The 19,323-nt window shown below is 38.5% G+C and overlaps 2 protein-coding genes and 1 long non-coding RNA gene across 6 annotated transcripts; 2 read left to right on the forward strand and 1 right to left on the reverse strand.

The window, feature by feature from the left end:
- Positions 1-927: 927 nt before the first annotated feature.
- On the forward strand, positions 928-2,312 carry LOC146482630 (uncharacterized). Its single transcript, XR_014864078.1, has 4 exons — positions 928-1,120; positions 1,239-1,359; positions 1,498-1,548; positions 2,253-2,312. It is a non-coding gene; the product is annotated as an uncharacterized LOC146482630 (long non-coding RNA).
- A 4,472-nt stretch (positions 2,313-6,784) lies between these two features.
- LOC146482631 (uncharacterized) lies at positions 6,785-9,331 on the forward strand. 3 transcript variants are annotated; one of them, XM_085107073.1, is made up of 3 exons: positions 6,785-6,995; positions 8,081-8,401; positions 8,869-9,331. In XM_085107073.1, exons 1-3 carry the CDS (start codon positions 6,824-6,826, stop codon positions 9,084-9,086), a joined length of 711 nt encoding a protein of 236 aa, XP_084963199.1. In that variant the 5' UTR covers positions 6,785-6,823; the 3' UTR covers positions 9,087-9,331. The 3 variants fall into 3 exon arrangements, with proteins under 3 accessions (XP_084963199.1, XP_084963201.1, XP_084963200.1); XM_085107075.1 differs by having other exon boundaries at positions 8,875-9,331; XM_085107074.1 differs by having other exon boundaries at positions 8,084-8,401.
- A 5,242-nt stretch (positions 9,332-14,573) lies between these two features.
- On the reverse strand, positions 14,574-18,336 carry LOC146482632 (uncharacterized). Of its 2 annotated transcripts, none has more exons than XM_085107064.1 (3): positions 18,119-18,336; positions 15,743-16,093; positions 14,574-15,212 (listed from the first exon to the last, which is right to left on the reverse strand). In XM_085107064.1, exons 1-3 carry the CDS (start codon positions 18,288-18,290, stop codon positions 14,737-14,739), a joined length of 999 nt encoding a protein of 332 aa, XP_084963190.1. In that variant the 5' UTR covers positions 18,291-18,336; the 3' UTR covers positions 14,574-14,736. The 2 variants fall into 2 exon arrangements, with proteins under 2 accessions (XP_084963190.1, XP_084963191.1); XM_085107065.1 differs by having other exon boundaries at positions 15,743-16,090; positions 18,119-18,335.
- Positions 18,337-19,323: the final 987 nt, after the last annotated feature.

Raw genomic sequence — 19,323 nt, forward strand, 5'->3', positions numbered from 1 at the left:
TCTTTACTCTATATCATTATCCCGTGCCTGAACATCTCTCAGCTCCGCTTGTGTTTCTTTTGAGATGGTAGCACAGCGGGAAACAGCAAAGAACAGAAGGGCGCACAGAGCAAATGAAATCAGCCCTGCTTTAAACCTATTTGCTGCATTGACCAGTCCACCAGAAAAATGCGACTTTTCTCCTGGATTAAGAACCTGATTTAAATGCTTCGTGGAGCTTGAAATATAATTAAAATCATTTTTGAAGGTTTTACTAGTGGTGATCTAAAACAAAACATACTTGCTTAAGGATACCTCCTGGGTTCGCGGGTGTCCTTTGGAAAAAAATTTGTACGCGCGCAAGTTTTAATAAACCTCTAACAAATAATATATCATTATAAAACTTAATAAATGTAGTTTCCTGTAAAAAATATAATTTAGCGATGTTTTCCTTTTTTAAGTGCCAGGAGCCAGTAGAACCTCGAATCGACCGATGGTCGTTCCATTGAATTAATCGGTTATCGAACGCCGCGCGAAGAACGAAATCGCTGCACAGTGTTATTCACAAGGCATCAATCAACAAAAGGGTGTCAGGCTTTTTCGAAATTCTGATTGGTTATTCAGATATCCATGTCTAAAGTTTGAGTAGCAAAAAATATTTGAGGCGCGTTGCGTAAACAGTCGCCACGGGAAAAATATTTTGAAAATCAAAATTCCCTGAGACTGTTTTGTTTGTCATTATTCCTTAAATCTTCTGGCCAAATTTCACGACAATCCGTCAAAACTACATACCCTATTAATTCGTTCAAAGTCGATATACTCTGCCAAAATTCAAGTGCGAGTTTTCGCTCGATAAAGGTTTGAAAGAAAAACAAGCCTCCACAGGAGATTATGACACTTCATTTCGTGGCGAGGCAATCGAGCAACAGGACCCCATGGCGTCAACAACAATAGCTCAGAATTTCGCGGAAAAAGTATCGCGTTGCAGACACGTTTTTGTGATCGAGCGAGATGGGGAAAGTGGCGAAAGGAAAACGTAAAAATCAACCAGGAAAACGGGGAAAACCAAGGCTAACGAAACCGAAAGCGCGTCAGCGGAGAGTTTGAGGAGTGCACTGATATCAGAGATGAAATCTATTGGGTAGGTTGTTCGTTTTGATTGCGTGTAATGTAATTTACGCTTCAAGCTAAAGCGATTATTCATTTCGTATGAAAGGAAATGTATAATGAAAGAAAATCGCATTTTTACTGTTATTTAGGTACGATGGTGATTTCTTCGTAAGAAATCTTCAAGATAGCGTGGAGCGGAGCAAAAAGCGAGAGAAAGGGCCACGCAGAACGCGTTATCTCCAGTATTACACGTGGGCTCATGCGCTTCTGGTGAGTTCTATTTTATCGGTCTAATTCTTGCTGATTTTACGCCAATGTTTCATTACAAACGCGCAGTAAAACGTTATTTGGTTTTATCTCGCTGCAGAGGAAAGAAAATGCAGAATATGATATTTGATATTTTCACAGGACGCTTGCAAAGTTACCCTGCAGGACTTTTGCACGGCAATCGACCTCTGTGTACTTGTCCAATATTATAAACAGTGGATAAGTTTGAAGGCCGCTGCTCCAGTTCTTCGTGATCACCTTCGACAGAACCTTCAACGTCGACTAGAGTTTCTTGGTCGAACCAAGAGCCTTTGTTGCAAGATCACGTTTTCGATCTTCGCTGAAACCTATCTTTCCCTTTTTCTTAGGCCCTGGCTTCTTCCGGTATTTTATCCACAGGCTCTTTTTGTTTTTTGATGACTTTTCCATGTGGGAAGCGCGAAGAATATAAAATTCGAAGTGAGAAATTTTCTGCAGGCGAGATGTAAACAAAATATGCTTATTTCTGAAATAAGAGCTCCCGGATGAAGCGTTTTGCAGCGAAAATTCCTCTGGGGCGTCTCGCACTAAGAAGATTATGACACCTTTTTCATTTATTTACTTTTATATGGAAACACGTTTTCCTAAATATCTCGCGCTTGTTTTAATATTTTTCAATTTTTTTTTTCAGTAAATGTTAGATAAAATCCACAAATTCTATATGATCGAAAAAAAAATGTTTTTTCACCTTTTCACCCTATCGAACCCAGGAAGTACCCTTAAAAATAGAAACATTGAGTATTTTGGGAGAGGATATACCTATCCGTCTGCGTCTTTTGGGTAAACACTCGTAATTATCCAAATTTTTGAGGATATCTGTTTATGGTACAATCCATTGGTATCGTTCTTGACTGTAGCATCTTTCACATATCGATGATGAAGAGACACGTGATACAAAATTGGATAGCAGCTCTTGATATTGCTCCACTTATTTCCAGGATTGAAAGCTGTGGCAAAAATTTGCTAGTAAACGTGGACAAACATTTTAGCAAAAATAAGTAAAGACATTGATTACAAAAATTATTAACATGTCCAATGAACCTAGTTTAATGGCCTTAGCTCCGGCGAGTCTCCTGTAGCTTAGTGGTAGAGCATCCGAGCTAGTAATCTGAAGGTCCTAGGTTTGACTCCTGAAAGGAGCCCTCGGATGTTTTTCCGAGTATGCCTGTGTCACTTTCTGGAATAACACATCATTCGCAAGTAGCAAAAATAACAGAGGCAACAATGAAATAAGCAAATATCAAAAGACTCAAAGAATTTCTCTGCAACTGCTAAAGACATTGAAACAAATATAGCAAAAATGACGAATATATTTATAGAAAGGCAAAGAAAGGTAAATAACAACTAAAGAGAAGATCTAACTATTGCTAAATGTTTATTTCGATGCTATATTGAAAGTTTTGTTATTTTTGGTACTTTTTTAATGCTTTTTAAATGCTTTGTGGAAATGAAATATAAATCATTTTGAATGTTTTTACTTGTGGTGATCTAAAAAAAACCATACTTTCTTAAAAATAGAACCCTCGAGTGCTTTGGGAGAGGATATACCTATCCGTCTGCGTCTTTTGGGTAAACACTCGGAATTCTCCATTTTTTGAGGATATCTGCTTTATTTTACACCCCATTGATATTGTTCTTGACTAATATCATTCCCGTGTCGGAGATGAACAGAAACTTAACGCAATGACAGATAAGAGTTCTTGGTATTGTGCACTTAATTATCAGCAGGATTAAAAGCTGTGGCCAAGCATTTGCTAGCAAATGTCGATAACAATTTGAAAAAAATATATAAGCAAAAGACATTGCTTGCAAGAATCTTTAAGAAATGTAGCAAAAAATAAGAGAAGCAGCAAGCGAATAAAAAATCACGAAAAGAAACAAAGATTGTTTTTGCAACTGCTAAAGTTAAGACGTTGTCACAAATATAGCAAGAATAACAAATATACCAACTTAGAAGAAAGGCAAATGCGAAAAGCTTTTAAGAGAAATAAATTAATTCTTAGCAGAGGCAGTGAAAGTAACAAGGCCGAAATTATCTTCAGCCGCCAGAAAGGTTGTCCGGCAACAAAATTTGCAAATTTAGCAAAAATAACAAATTTATCAAAGTGAGAAAGGCAAAGAAGTCCATCGACAAGAACCAAATTTACCAAAGTAAAAATACAAATTAATTTAGCAAGGAAGAAAAAGGCAAATGGCAAAGGCAAAGACGGCCCTCGACAAGCCGCAAATATAGCAAATATAGCAAAAGTAACAAAGAATTTCTCTGTATTTGCCAACGTTAACAAAAATCACAAATATAGCAAGAATAACAGATTTTGCAAGAAAGAAGAAAGACAAACGACCGAGACAAAAGGGCCCTCAGCAAGCCGTTAATTCAGCAAATGAAGCAAAAATAACGTGGAATTTATCTGCAACTAGCTTCCAAATAGGTTGTTAACAAAGATGTTTGTTAAAATGATATCGAAATTTGCTAGCAAATGTTAGCCACATCTTGTAATCCAGCACAAATTCCCGTTTATTTTCTATCAATTGAAACGTGCCACGCGCCTCAACCTTGGTTGTTGGTAGGTCGACCTCTGAGGATTTTAAAAAGATGTAACTTTTGTACAACTCAAGTAGTCCATTTCTGAGGCCAAACCTGCTGGACAACCTGTTGGGTAGAATTTGATTGTCCGCCGTCCTATAGGTCTAAAAGCAGGAGTATGTCTGATTGTTCATTATCTAATGCTAAAAGGACGTCGTTTAATGTATCCCATACAAGAGCGGTCTCTGTGCTGTGTTTTCCTTGTACGCTGACTGAAAATTTTCATTAATTTTTTGCCGTTAATATTGCTGTTTACTTGACTCGCTACAGATTTCTCGATTGCCTTTGATATGAACTTCACGTTGGAGATGGGCGTCAAAGTTGCCAGACTCTTCATGGTCAAAATCGGGCTTTTTCAGGCGAGGATCTAAAACAGCAACCTTTCGACAAGGTGGTACAGTGCTCTCCTACCAATGTGGCTCGAGTTCGATTCCCGGACTGAGCGTCATGTGTGGCTTGAGTTTTTTGTTTGTTCTCGTCCTTGCTCTGAGAGGTTTTTCTCAGGATACTCCTGTTTTCCCCTCTCCTCGAAACTCAGCATTTCCAAATTCCTATTCGATCTGAAGAGTGTCCCCGTACTGTAAAGAGTATTTGATCTTCTCGTCACGTAATTATGCACGACATACATCTGTAAATTGACAAATTTATTTTATTTTTTGCTATAATATCATCATTGAACCATGGAAAAGCAAGGAGCGGAGTTACGATTCTCTTTTTGATAAGCGTGTGAGAATGAAATTTACCTGAAAAGGTTCTTTCAACAATTGTCAACATTTTAATTTCCAATTGCAATAGTCGTGGACAAGGGGAGAGCATATTACACCATTCCGGAGCTTTTGTGTTCCTGACGCTGCCATTAAATTTTCAAAACATGCATGTACTTTATCCGTTTACTCTCTCCAACAAAATGTTTGGCGTTGGCAAAATATATTCCGTATTGCGCTTCGTCGCTTCGCGACTCTGCTCAATACGGAATATATTTTCTCCCAACTAGCCGCCATTATAAAGCCGTAATGTCGTCTCAAAATCGAATTTAGTTTATAAAATTAAAATAAAATTAACCAAAAAAGTCTTCTTTTTGTTGGCTACACGACTCCTGTAACTATATATCTTTAATGCCAAGTTTTCTTCACCTTTAATCCAACTCAGATAATTTTAATACAAAAACATGACTTCCGTCCAATTGATGTATGATTGGTCCGCCCGCCTAGATTAGCAACTGCTACCGGCAGGCTTGTGCATGATCAGATGTGATGAGATCACTTAGAAAAGTCATAGAAGAAGTAGTAGTATATGTTGCCGTTGTTTCCGGCTTTGCAATCAGCCGCACGCATTGTCCTTCCACGGTCCCAGAAGTTAGTTTGTCTTCCTCAAACAATACTAAGCTACGAAGAGGTGATCCCGAGTGCAGGACTTCTTCACGTTCTGCGGCTTGCTGTCACTGCCGATTTTTATGACTCAGCCTTGTCTGAGGCGAAAAGCGGAAGAAAACTTCTTTGTCAGGATAGCATTGTGCTCGGTTTAGTGCGCGAGGTTTTCGCCAATTTGTCTGAAATGAAGAGAAGATATTTTACCCCTTCCGGTGGCTATAATATCCATCAAAATACCGCCACCTAGGGGAATATATAATCGTTAATCGTAAAGTCAACATATATTTCAGACTTGCTATTTATAAATCGACGATAAAAAATACGTTATAAAGGCTCACAAAATAAGAGTGGTTTAGCCTTTGCTTAAAGTTAATTTTACCACATTAGCTCAACCGCAGGGCCACCGCATCGATCTGAATGACATTCTTAGTTTGGGAATGCTTCCCACGTCAAGGCGACTTTCTTTGGTTGTCAGCGTGGGTGTATGTAAATGCATTTTCTTCTTCTCTAAGATTGATTCACTTGAAGCAAGCATTAACTGATATCTTTAATAAAATGTATTTTTCGGGGTCTTAGTTGTCATATATAAGTTGCCTTACAAAAATGTATTTCCCCAGTATAGGAATACTTTCTGCAAATTCAACTTAAAAACTTGGCATGAATGTATTTTTTTTTCTGAATATATGAGATATATTGTCCAGGATTGAAAGCTTCGGCGAAAAATTTGGTAGCAAATTTGGATAGCTATTTTAGATAAAATTAATGAAAGGAAATCCCTCACAGGAATTTTTAAAAGAAAAGCACCAAAAATAAAAATAAGTCAAAATAGCATTGAAATAAAAAAAAAAATTAGCATAAGCAATGATGATTTTGCAAATTTTGCTCCTTCTCTTTAGTTGTTATTTACCTCTCTTTGCCATTCCTTGCCATTAACATATTTTTGTTTTGCTATATTTGTTACAACGTCTTTGACAGTTATTCTATTTTATTTTGATAATTGTTTATTTCCTTGCTGCTTCTGTTATTTTTGCTAGTTTGTTAAAGATTTTTGTAAACAATGTCTTAGTTTATATTTGCTAAAATCTTTGTCCACGTTTGCTAGCAAATTTTTGCCACAGCTTTCAATCCTGTAAATAAGCAATGCAATATCAAGAACTCCTATCTAATTTTGTATTACGTGTCTGTTCATCGGCGATATGTGAATGATACCAATGGGTTGTACCATAAACAGATACGTACAAAATTTGAAGAATTAAGAGTCCAATAAGACGCAGACGGATAGATATATCCTCTCTCGAAGCTCTCCAGTTTTCTATTTTTTTTAGCAAGTATGTTTTATTATAGATCACCACAAGTTAAAACATTCAATATGATTGATATTTCAAGCTGCACGAAGCATTTAAATCGACTTCTTAATCAAGAAGAAGTCGTCATAATTTTGTGGTGAGCTGGTGAACACAGCAAACGAGAAATTATGTTAAAGGCAGGGCTGATTTCATTTGCTCTGTGCGCCGCTCTCTTCTTTGCTGTTTCCAGCTGCAGTACCATCTCCAAAGAGACACAAGCGAAGCTGAGAGATGTTCAGGCTCAAACGTTTGAGGAAAATGGAGCAATTAAACTGGAAAATGATATAGAGCAAAGAGAAGGTAGGTGACTGATCAATGTTAGCTTATATTTCTTGAAAGATTGATGAAAAATAAATTGATATCTTTGCGTTTGGGCCCCGCCCTTAATCTTGTGGCACGCTACTCTGAATGGAGCACTTTTTTCAAATCGGCATTAACCTAACTAAAAGATTAGTTTCTACTACGACTTTTTTTCAATTTCATGATAACTAAACGGAATGAGTCTGTGTCAATTCCTTTTTCCTTTCTATCGCGATGTTCGTTGGGGCGCAGCTGAGTGCGTCAGACTTTCAATCAGAAGAATGATGGGAGGGTTGGTAGTTTCATGTTAGGTTTGTCTTCGCAATCTTATGTTGTTGCCTTGGACACGTTGTCTCTCTCCGCCCAGAGGCCTTACTGGGTATCGACGTAAAAATTGTCCTGCATGTATGAGTAGTCATGTCTCCAGAGGAATTTGTAATTTCTTTCTGTTTTCTTTCCTTCTAACTCACACCACTGACAAGTAGGATCATATACCTGAAAATTTATAGCAATGCATGAAATCTAAATTTCTTACTTCACTAACACGAGACTTTCAATGTGAATAGATATTTAGGATATGTCAGTGTCCCATCTAAAGACTTAACGTAACAACGTTAACTGAATCATTGTAAATTCCACTTGAATATTGGTGCAAAACCCGACCATTATACCACGCGTCAGATACGAAAACCTACTAAAACTCCACACTTCAGAGGTGGCCAAAAAATATGTGGAAACGTACTCACATCTAATGAAGTGGTACTGCACCACAAGAATTCCCCGTCAAACACCTAAATAGTCTCGAAGTATCTTATGACAACACGCGACCCCTCATGCCGTAACAATATTATTCGTTCCCATGTTATTAAATCGTGAGAAATTACATATATCGCAGCCTCTTCGGAATGTTCTCCATACATTAGCATCAACAACCCTGAGAGGGGTTGGGCGATGAAATTCTATCTCTTTCTTGTTAAGTAAAACCTCTTCCAAGGGAAACCATCTATTTGTTTACTGTTTAATTTTCCAAACTAACTTTTTCCCTGAATCCGTTATTATATTAACTACATGCTTTCTTGTTAAAGCAGAATCTGCGCCCATTGAAGAAAGCACTGAGGAGGAACAGTTCGACAGTGACGAAGACAACAACGGCAACTTTGACAAGGAAGACAAAGAAGAAGATGAAACTGAAGATGGGCCCGAGGACGAAGAAGATACCGAAGGCGAAGATGGCACCGAGGATGAGAACAAAGACGAAGAAGATACCGCAGACGAGGATGAAACCGAAGGGGAAGGTGAAGACGAAGGCGAAAGCGACGCTGAGGTAGAAGACTCCGAAGGCGAAGATGAAGACGAACCAGAATCGGAAATCGCAGAAATAGAAGATGATACCACGAAGCTAGGAGGTACTTGCTACTATCACTGAGTAAATATTACTTGCTTTTCATTGATTAGTGAAAACAATCATGTATCAACCTTTCATTTGCTCAGATTTAAAATTCTAAAATTGTACTAGGAGCACTTGCTATGTGCTGCAGATTATTGCGTTTAAATTTTTAATAGTTTATTTCTAGTACAAGATCGGTTCCTTAAGAATAGACTTATCAAATTGCAACGACTTGAGAGTGTTGGTGATTATTCCTCATTAAGGCATGCAGAAGGTGACGGCCTTAGCTAGCGAGTTTATCCGGATTTTAAGACAATGGAAGGACTCTTAAGAACTCTTAATCATTTAATTAATTATAGGTTTTAAAATTTCTCAATCAGTTTTAGGAAATGGTTAAAATGAATCACAAAGCTCTTGATCAAAGTATTAATGAGCGAATAGAGTACAGTACTGTAAATGAAAGAACAAGATGTTTTCTTTATCTAGCTGAAGAAAACGAGTTTTTGGAGAGTGAAGATCCTAATAGACGACGCAGAAGGGGTTGCATGAGACACAGACGGCGGGGTAGAAATAGACCTCGCAGGAGGAGACGACGAGGGAGGCCGGGGAGAGGACGAGGACGACGTCGAAGACCACGACCTGGAAGGAGCCGACGCAGAGGTGGATGTAGGTGCAGAGGACGGAGACGGTCACATCCACTCTAGCGGCGATGCTGTAAAAGATTTTATGACCCTTTTAAGGACAAGTGCTGCACATCCACATGTACTGTTGTGTCAAGAAATTCTCGTTGCCCCTGACGCCTCCTCTGATCACCGGGCCTACATGTGGTCCAACTGATGCACCAACTGTGGCGCCTTCTGGTGGTAAATGATTCCGCCAATGGACTAGAATTAACGACGCAGTAAGTTTTGAATTGGAAATGACTGTTGATTAAACGTGTTAACAAACTTAGTCTAGTCTTTAAAGGCCCACCTTCACCCAAGAGTCATTGCGGTCGTTTATTTTTGTTTTGAAATGCTGTATTGTCCAAACGCGTGATCTTATTGGCTGTACGAACTCAAGTGGTTCATACGGGTTTCCTCTACGACTCGTGCTGGAGGGAAAGACTATTCGTGATCGCTTATTGCTTTCTCACTCGACTCCCACTCAAATAAAATAGGGGGGTTTTTATATATGAAAACTGTTCCTCGGCGCGCAATACATCTTGGGTGAATGTGGGCCTTTAAACTCATTTAAATTTTCAGTATAACATTTGCCAATAAAATGTAATCAGCTTATATTGCTTATTTTGTGCCTCGCTTCTCTTTGTAATAGTATACTTATTCCGACCCACATCCCAGGCGCATTTTGTCACGTTATGCCATTAAATTTGCTTATTATAACAGACGTTCATAGAGGGAAGTGTTGTCAAGCGGTCAGAGCACCGGGCTTGAAACTGATCAGGAAGTCCTTGCTGGCCGCTACTTAGAGTTTTTTCACGATAGTTCCTGGCTAGTGACACATCTACTGCTAGTAAATAATACCTTGGTACCATAACACCTTGCGAACCTAACACAGCCAATAGGCCCATGGAAAGACATTTTTTTTACCAAGTTAGTTCCTGTATAAACAAATTTCGTATTCTTATTTAAGAGCTTTCTTAGGGTTTTCTTGAATGGGTAAATATGCGTTATTTTTAAGGACGGTCCATTCCGTCAATAAACGATAGTTAAAGACAGTACGTCTAGAACTCGCTCCTCTGGCGTTCGCAGAGTTGCACGATGATGTCTTTCTTTACAACCGCCATCTTGGATTTCTTGAATTTCTCCAAATTGAGGTCTAATTGGTCAAGAAATAATCGAATCCCGATAAAGAAATGCTAAATACTGTTTAAATGTAAGTGAGTCCATTTTACCAAAGGATAAAATAAAAAGCAATTCCAAAAAAGTAGCCTTCAAAATCGTTTTGCCATGTCGCGTGAACATTAAATGTCATACTAAAATGTTGCCAGATAAATGTTAGGAAATGTCAGAAAATGTGGCATTGTCTGCTGTAGTATTAAATGCTCACGTCAGCGCGAGCTCTTTGTTTCCCTCCCCTCCTCCATCCTAGGCTGAATTTATAGAGAACAATGGGTTCAACAATGACTGTTATCGTATTTCCAGACAATGTTCAGTCCAATCCAAAGTCGTCCTTGTGGTCTACTGGGGAGTGGAAAATTATTTCAGCGGTGATGTTCTGAGAAGGGGTTCAGAGTCAAGTCACCTTAAGGTGATTCAATTGTATTGCACATTCTTACTGCTAATTATTTCTTGCGTAATTTAAACGCGGGCGCTTTAAAAACATAGTCTGTTTTCTTATATACTAAGCCTAGTCAAAACCTAAATGGCTATTTCCTCCTAAACGAGCACGGTGACCTATCTTTATTATCTCGTTATTTTAACTTACCCATTATCCTCTTTATGTTTACAATTTTTTAGAAAATATTGACGACAGAAAAGTGAGTTATTGCCAGAAATGCGAGGTTGCCCACCACTCGCGGCCCTAAAATAGCGATACTAAGAACTCGCCCGCAAGAAACGTTTTGGGTCGATAGTGCTTCCCTGCAAAGAAATGCACCTTCAGTTGCCAATTATGCTTCATACATTCAATGTATTACGTTTTTTTGCTTTATCTAATTGTGTTTCCTCTGTTACCACCAGACATCGCAATAAATGATCAAATAAACTGAATTTTGGTGGCAAATATTGGAAACGACTATGATTTAAATTAAGTGGATCGTAGCTCCTTCGCGGACATGGTGGTTTATCTTTTTTATTTCATTTCTCGAAATAGTGGGTGGAGAAATCATTGCCCTATTAAGGGATACATTTTTTATACCTAACTAAAATACTGTTAAAGGGAAAATTTTCTTCTTCATATCAAGAACAAGGGACATTATTGCAATGCATTGTATTTGTTTGCCTGCGTGACATATTCTAAGTGAAGCAATATCAAAAGCTTCCATTCAATATTTTGTTACCTGTCTGTTCATCAAAAATTCTGACTTTACTAACATGAGACATTCAATGTGACAAGTTTATTTAGGAAGTGTCAGTATTCCATCTGAAGAATGTAAACCTTACGTAACAACATTAACTGGACATTTGAGTCCCTGAATTGAGTCCCGAAGTACACGCCGTCACAATAATACCCTGGTAGCAGGCGTTTTTTTCTGGCAAGTCTTTTAGCATGCACGAAGTCATTTGCCTCTCTAGTATTTTGCGTAGTCGGTTTGTTTACTTCCCCGAGATAAACCTCTGCCACGAAACGCTTACAGTTCTCGTTGAGCATGCGCAAGCTCGTTAATCACGTTACTTTACAGATTATGACGTAAATCCCAAAATTGCTATAATTTCGTTCGGCTATTATTTTAACATTAAAACTAAAAATAGTAATAAGCAAACATTAGGGAGTGCGTTCGATGATCTCGATCCCAGGCTCTCTCTCTCTTTTGTGATGTCATCTGCCCCTGGAAAAATAATTTGCGGGAGATCCCAGATACGCGTCTCAATACCATCCATGGGCTATAGGAAACATGGATTTCGACTAAAGAAAGGTTATATTCATCTCAAATAAAGTTGTCATGAATTACTCACGCTGAAGTAGCCTCTTATATTTTCTGGTCGTTCTCCTCATTTTTTTCTCTAGAATATCCCTAACAACGCGCCGTTGGATTCAGAACCGCATCGCAAGCATTCCTTAAGTCTTGGTAACCGAGCGTCCTACTTAAATCCTATAGGGCTCCCGTAGTTCTGAATTCAAAGGCGCGTTGTTAGGGTTATTCTATAAGAAATAGATAGGGAGACGCGACCAGAAAATATAAGAGACTACTTCACTGTGAGTAATTCAACATTATTTGAGAATAAAATAACCTTTCTTTAGTCGAAACCCATGTTTCTTATAGCCCATGTATCATCCATTAATAAATTCCGGCAATCAACATTGTCCCATACAATCTCGACTCCAATCCATATGCGGAGTGCGTTTTTCAAAGGTCGAATGGAATAAAAACATACATACATGTTGTCAATTTCTTTCATTCATTCTAAACTCGAGATTTTTAATCTCTGCGAAGAATACACCACACACCAAAAAAAAAAAAAAAAAAAAAAAAAACTAAACAAAACAAAAACTAAAACTAAAACAGAACAAAAAACAAAAACAAAACAAAGCAAAAACTACAAACAAATACAGACAGGGCGATTAAATCCCGAGACGAATAGGAATAGGATTATTTTGTTGCCGGCAAGACAACCGCACATTTATTTAAAATTCCAGTGCACGATAAGGCATAATGTATATATATTTTTTATTTTGGCTCTAATTTACAAGAGCCAAATTAGCCCTCAAGGTAACATTGTATTTTACTCTCCAAAACGACCGCAATTTTGGGGGCAATTTGGAAACTTCGAAGCGAGTTGCCAAGGTGTCGAAACGATAACGTGTCTGTTTGGATTCTGAAAACTCCTGAAGAGAGTTTGGTCCAGAGAAGGATTTTCTGTCCATTTGTGCTTGTGTTTAGTCAATGTGTTTCTTAACAAAGCGGTTTTCAATTGAGTGTCTTGGCATAGGCTTCCATTGATTCCCAGAACTTATACTTTGACGGATGAGTAATACCACTCTTAATTATAAGTTAATACAACGATAATTGTATTAAACAAATACCTAAACAATGGCGCATGTTTAAAAAAAAAGTTTTAAAAAAAATGTATAGGGAATGGTTTGAGAGCTTGAAAATTAAAGGTGGCTCTAAATCCCTTACCGGGAGAAGACCGCCTTCTTCCCAGTACAACAAAAGGACAAAAGTACGACTTTATTATTATTAACGCTATTTAGCCTAGGGTGGAGGCGGGGAGGGGAACAGAGTCCCCATGCTGACTTTAAGCATTCATAACTTTTTTTTAATACTACAGCAAACAATGCCAAACTTTGAGACTTTTCCTTAAATTTATCTGAGAACAATTTGGTTTGACATTTAATTTTCATGCGACATGATATCGCATGGCAACAAGATTTTGAAGGCTATCTTCTCGAAATTTTGTTAGTCATTTGGTAACTTGTACTCAGTTACATTTTGACGCCATTTTCACAGTTTTTGTTGGTTTTGATTATTTTTGGCCAATTTGAACGGTTTTTGTGGCTTTGGAGAAATCGAGAAATTCAACATGGCTGCTGTGATGAACGACGTCATCGTCCAACTTTGTTGACGCCAAAACAGAAAGTTCTAGGCGCTACTATTTTTAATTCCCGTATATTGAAGGAATCCACCGTGCTAACAAAAATAACGACTGGTAAATTTACTCATCATTCTTAGCGTATGAAAACCCTAGAAATGCTCATAAAACAACGCACAGAAAAATTATAAAAACTTAAAGGGAGTAGTTCACATTTCAGTGCATGTGAATGAATCTAAATGCTTCTTTTTTCTTTCTTAACTTTATGGCCTTAAAAATCCCACTCTTACGTACTTCAGTAATCACATTCTAGAATTAGTCCAAGCCAGGCAAAATGACTGATGGCCAAAATTTACAGAAAATGTTAGTAGATTGTACTAATATTGTCGATATTGAATTTATAGCGTTGATCCGTGGGATTTCCACGGTTGATGTGTTTACAGTTATTTGCATGCAAAATAACGCATTCATATGAGAAAAATACCACCCGAGTTACCTATTCCCCTCCGAATGGTTCATAAACAACGAATTAAATTAAACAGGCTTGGGCCATAGCGAGCAAAGGCGAAAAAGTATTCTAATTCATGGACATGCGCAGAACCGTGAACCCCTCCCTTAAAACCTAGTATACACAAGGTTGTTGATTAGTACAGGGACAAATTTCGCAAAAACGTATGGCTTTCTATGTGCTTGTTGGCTGTGTTAGCTTCGCAAGATATTGTCGTAAAATGTACAGCCACCACCGTTTTCCGTATGGTGAATTATTTACCAGCAGTAGATGTTTCAGTAGTCTAAACCATCGTGAAAGAAAACTCTAGCTTTCAGCCAGCAAAAACTTCTTGATTTCAAGTCTGTTACCCTAACCGCTCGTCAACATTGCTCCATCTAACCGTATATTATTATTAGAAAATTTGATGATCATAACGTGACAAATATGCGCCTTGGATGCGGGTCGGAATACGTATACTACTACGCAGAGACACGAGGCACAAAAAATGCATTATAAGCTGATTACATTTTATTGGCAAATGTTATACTGAAATGTTACATGAGTGGGAGACTGCTTTAGTGTTTCCATGATTCCTTAAAACTATCAATCAACAGTCCTTTTCAATTCTAAACCTGATAAGTCATAAATTCCAATGCAGTAGCGGAATCATTAACCAGCAGTAGGTGCCTCAGTCGGTGCGTCAGTTGGACCTTCAGTAGGCCCGGCAGTAGATCCAGCAGTACTAGTGGGACCGGCAGTAGGAGCGGAAGTGGGGCACGAACTTTTTCTAGGCACAACTGTCGGATTTCCGTTGTTTCTGCAGCATCTCTGCCTAAAAGGGTTATAAAGTCTTCTTCCGCATCTCAACCTTATCCGTGGCCTCCTTCCTGAACGTCTGCGTCGTCGTCGACCCCTGCCTCCTCGCCTTCTTCGACGTCTGCCTCGACGTCCACGTCTCCGTCCTCCGCGTCTACGTCCACCTCTGCGTCGTCGCCGTCCTCTGCCACGTCGTGGTCCTCTACGTCGTCTTCGTCCTCTTCCTGGCCTCCTTCTTCTTCTCCTCCTACCAGGCCTATTTCTTCCCCGTCGTCCTCGTCCCCTTCCTCGTCTCTTAGGATCTTCACTCTCCAAAAAATCGTTTTCTTCTGTCAGATAAAGGAAACATCTTGTTATTTCGTTTACAGTACTGTGACTCTGTTCGTGCGCATTCATGATTTCATCATTTTAACTATTTACTAAAACATATCGAGAAATATTGTATTAAACCAATAACTAACTATAGTTTTTACTTTTAGTGGTCTTAAGAGCCCTTCCATTGTCCAAAGAACCGCCGGATCTTCTCGCTAGCTTAGGCTCTCAACTTTTATCCTTAAAACAGCTTCACTACTATTCACTTGATGCAACTAAAAGCTGCATTTCTTACTAACGAATAAACACTACCTCTTTCAAGTGGTTGCGATTTCACTAGTTCATAGCTAGTCAGGAACTGACCTTGAATTAGAAATCAATGATTTCTAAAAATTCAAAAGCAATAGTTCTCAGCACTTAGAAAGTGGTCTTGGTGGAATTATAGATTAAACAAATCCGCGCAAAACAAAAGGTTGATACATGAATGCTTTCGCTTATCAATTTAATCGAAAATAGTGCTATTTACCCAGTGATTGCCTACAAGTACCTTCTAGCTCCGTGGTGTCATTTTCCATTTCTGCGATATCCGATTCTGGTTCGTCTTCATCTTTGTCTTCGGAGTCTTCTTTCTCAGCGTCGTTTTCATCGTCGGAGTCCACCCCATCTTCATCTACCCCTTCGGTTTCATCTTGGTATTCGGTGTCTTCTTCGTCCTCGGACTCATCTTCAGTGCCATCTTCGTCTTCCACTTCATCATCGTCTTCGGTATCTTCTTCGTCCTCGGGCTCATCTTCGATTTCATCTTCTTCTTCGTCTTCGTCGTCGAAGTTGTCGTTGTAGTCTTCGTCACTATCTAACTCTTTATCTTCACTGTTTTCTTCAATAGGCGCAGATTCTGCTTTAACAAGAAAGCATGATAAAATGATAAATTAAGGAAATCTGAATGATTTAACAAACGGTAAACGCATAAATATGGTTTCTCTTGTAAGTCGTTTCACTAAACAATGAAATTACAGCAGTTACCAATAACACGCGACCTACGGCATTCAAGAGTCGGATAAAGTTGCGTTTTGGTGGACGTCAATCAAAGAAAAGCCGTTGAAATTATTTTGAATTCTGACAAGATTCTAAGGTAACCCTGCAAGAAACTACGAAGTGAAGAGATGGTAAACTTTAACTAAACAGTGAAATTACAGCAGTTACCAATAACATGCGACCTACGGCATTCAAAAGAGTCGGATAAAGTTGCGTTTTGGTGGACGTCAATCAAAGAAAAGCCGTTGAAATTATTTTGAATTCTGACAAGATTCTAAGGTAACCCTGCAAGAAACTACGAAGTGAAGAGATGGTAAACTTTATTTAAATTGATCCTCCAGCCAGATCAAGCGCAAATAAAAGGTTTTAAAAAATTCGATTTTCACTGCACGTGATAATTTGCTCTCTTGCAAACATCACTGATTTAATTGTCAGGTGTAGCGATTTCAAATCTTCCACAAAAAAAAATACAGCTTCGTCTAAACAATGTGCATTTGTTAGATATTCTGTCTTAGAAATCAACTTTCATAAAGTTTACCATCCGTCAACGGATAAAACTGTCAATTTCTTCGTTCTGTTGCCTTGAAGTGTTCTCAGAATTCAAATTAATTTCAACGGCTTTTCTTTGATTGACGTCCACCAAAACGCAACTTTATCGGAGTCTTTTGAAGGGGATAGGTCGCGTGTTATTGGTAACCGCTGTAAAGAAAAAGAAAAAAAATCATCGCTCGATCCCCCTTGGGGTATTGATGCTGATGTATTGAGAATAATTCTATGATGTTGAAATAATTTAGATCTTATGCATTGCTATCAGTTTGAAGGTAAGAATAATTCTAAGATGTTGAAATAATTTAGATCTTATGCATTCCATGGTAAGTGATACCCCTTGTGAGCGATGTGAGTTAAAGGAAAAAAATAGAAAAAAAAATGCAAACTCCTATGGAGACATGGCTGCTCATATATGGCAGTTAATCTCTAGATAGGTTAATGCTCGTTTCCATTTCTTAAATTGACCTTGGGCATTTACTTAAAAATACGTGAAGTGAAACTTATTTCAAATTTACGAAGAAAAAAACAACGAGAAAAATGTAAGCCACCCACCCGGGCCGTTTGCTTCCTTCACTCCTTCTATTCATAACCACTACACCAACGAGGACTGGCTCTGAGAATTACCCATCACAGTAAACCAAAGCTAAACGTATTCGAAGACCCTAAATACTGTAGATCGGTGCTAAGCCCCAAAATGATGTTCTTTGTCTAGCTGGGTGTTCTTTTCCCGTGTACATTAGTACTCTCACGATAAGTTCAGTTTGAGATATGGAAACGAGAGTTAACCCTCTAGGGGAGAAAAGACCTTTCTCCTCAGAAATTATAGTATAAACTATCTACTGAAAGACAAGTCCTGTGGCCCACGCAGCCGGAGCTTAATTAACTAGGCTAGTTCCTGTCACAATCACAAGGACTAGCAGTATTCCTACCCTCCTCTTAGTGAAAGCCTCACCCTAGAATTTTTACGTCGGTACTCAATTATAGATATGGATAGAGAAAAAGACTGAAGGGTAAGTTTCGTGTCTGAGGAAACAACATGAGAATGCAGAAACAAATCTAACATGAAACAACCTACCCTCCGATCCCTGACGCGCTAATCTGCGCCCCAATGAGCCTCGCAATGGAAAGGACAAAACAACTGACACGGTTCCACTCCGTTAATAAATTAAATTGAATAAAATTAAGGTCGAAATTTATCCTTTAGTTTCGTTCATCCTGATTTGAAAAATGGGCTCCATGGTGGACTGCGACAAAATTAAGGGGCCCTGAAGGCAGAGATAAACTTTGTTTGCATCCGGATCAGTATGAAAATATGACATAACATTGCTCAGTCACGTACCTTCGGTTTCCTCTATATCATTATCCAGTGCAATCGCTCCATTTTGTTCAAAATTGTCAGCCTGAACATCTCTGAGCTCCGCTTGTGTTTCTTTCGAGATGGTAGCACAGTTGGAAACAGCAAAGAACAGAGCGGCACACAGAGCCAATGAAATCAGCCCTGTCTTCAACATAATTTCTGGTATGCTGTGTTCACCAGCTCACCAAAAAATTATGACAGTCTGTTCTCGACTTAAGAAGGTTATTTAAATGCTTTACGCAGCTTGAAATATCAATCATATTGAATGTTTTTTCTTGTGGTGATCTATAATGAAACACACTTGGTTAAAAATAGGGAACTGGAGAGTTTCAGGTGAGGATATACCTATCCGGTCACGTCTTTTTCGGCACACACTCGTAATTCTCCAAACTTTTGAGGATATCTGCTTTATGATACATCCCATTGATATCGTTCTTAATATTCAAGGGTCAATGATGTATCGGCGATGAACAGAAACGTAATGCAATAATGGATTAGTGTTCTTGTTATTGAGACGAAATTAAATTCACGTCAAGCTTTTGAGTTGGATTGGCGGTATTCCTATAGGTAATGGGGCAACAAATTTTTGTAAGGCAACTTTAATATGACAATTAAGACCCGGACAAAGCTATTTTGTTTGTTTTGCATCAGTTTGAAGCTTGCTTATACTCGATCGATATGAGAGAAGAAGAAAACGCACTTACATACACCCAGACCGCCAACCGAAACAAGCCACTGCACCTTCACGCCGGAAGCATAATTAGTTGGCCTGGGGAAACAGGCTTAGAATTCAGCTTCTATAGAAGGTGCAAAACCTTCATTTCCCAAACTGAGTAATTCTAATTTTGTTGAATGTCATTCAGCAGATCTATGCGGTAGTTGGGTTGGCAAGTTGGGTCTTGGTGTTTTCAAAGGCTAAACCACCTTTATTTTGCGAGCCTTTGCGAAGTGTTATTTTGTCGACTTATAAATAGCAAGCCTTCAATATTTGTTGAGATTACGATGAAGGATTATGTATTTACCGATGTTGCGTGCGAGCCCGTAACCCACCCACGCCATAGCTTAAAGCGTCACGCGTCAGCAGAATGAATCAAAATTTCTATCAAAAGTCGCGTATTTTATATGACAGAAGACGTTTTATTCTTCTAAACGTTTTCTTGGGTTATTCTTTAATATAGCATGGAATT

This window comes from Pavona decussata, unplaced genomic scaffold (genome assembly GCF_977016875.1).
Source record: "Pavona decussata unplaced genomic scaffold, jaPavDecu1.1 SCAFFOLD_45, whole genome shotgun sequence".
In the NCBI taxonomy this organism is placed as follows: domain Eukaryota; kingdom Metazoa; phylum Cnidaria; class Anthozoa; order Scleractinia; family Agariciidae; genus Pavona; species Pavona decussata.

Bases quoted from the DNA above. Each gene is read 5' to 3' on its own strand.
- LOC146482631 (XM_085107073.1), top strand. From the start codon at position 6,824: ATGTTAAAGGCAGGGCTGATTTCATTTGCTCTGTGCGCCGCTCTCTTC. The intron at 6,996-8,080 runs GTAGGTGACTGA...TTCTTGTTAAAG, and splicing joins TGATATAGAGCAAAGAGAAG to CAGAATCTGCGCCCATTGAA. The intron at 8,402-8,868 runs GTACTTGCTACT...TTCTTTATCTAG, and splicing joins TGATACCACGAAGCTAGGAG to CTGAAGAAAACGAGTTTTTG.
- LOC146482632 (XM_085107064.1), bottom strand. From the start codon at position 18,290: ATGTTGAAGACAGGGCTGATTTCATTGGCTCTGTGTGCCGCTCTGTTC. The intron at 16,094-18,118 runs GTACGTGACTGA...TTCTTGTTAAAG, and splicing joins TGATATAGAGGAAACCGAAG to CAGAATCTGCGCCTATTGAA. The intron at 15,213-15,742 runs GTACTTGTAGGC...TTTATCTGACAG, and splicing joins TGACACCACGGAGCTAGAAG to AAGAAAACGATTTTTTGGAG.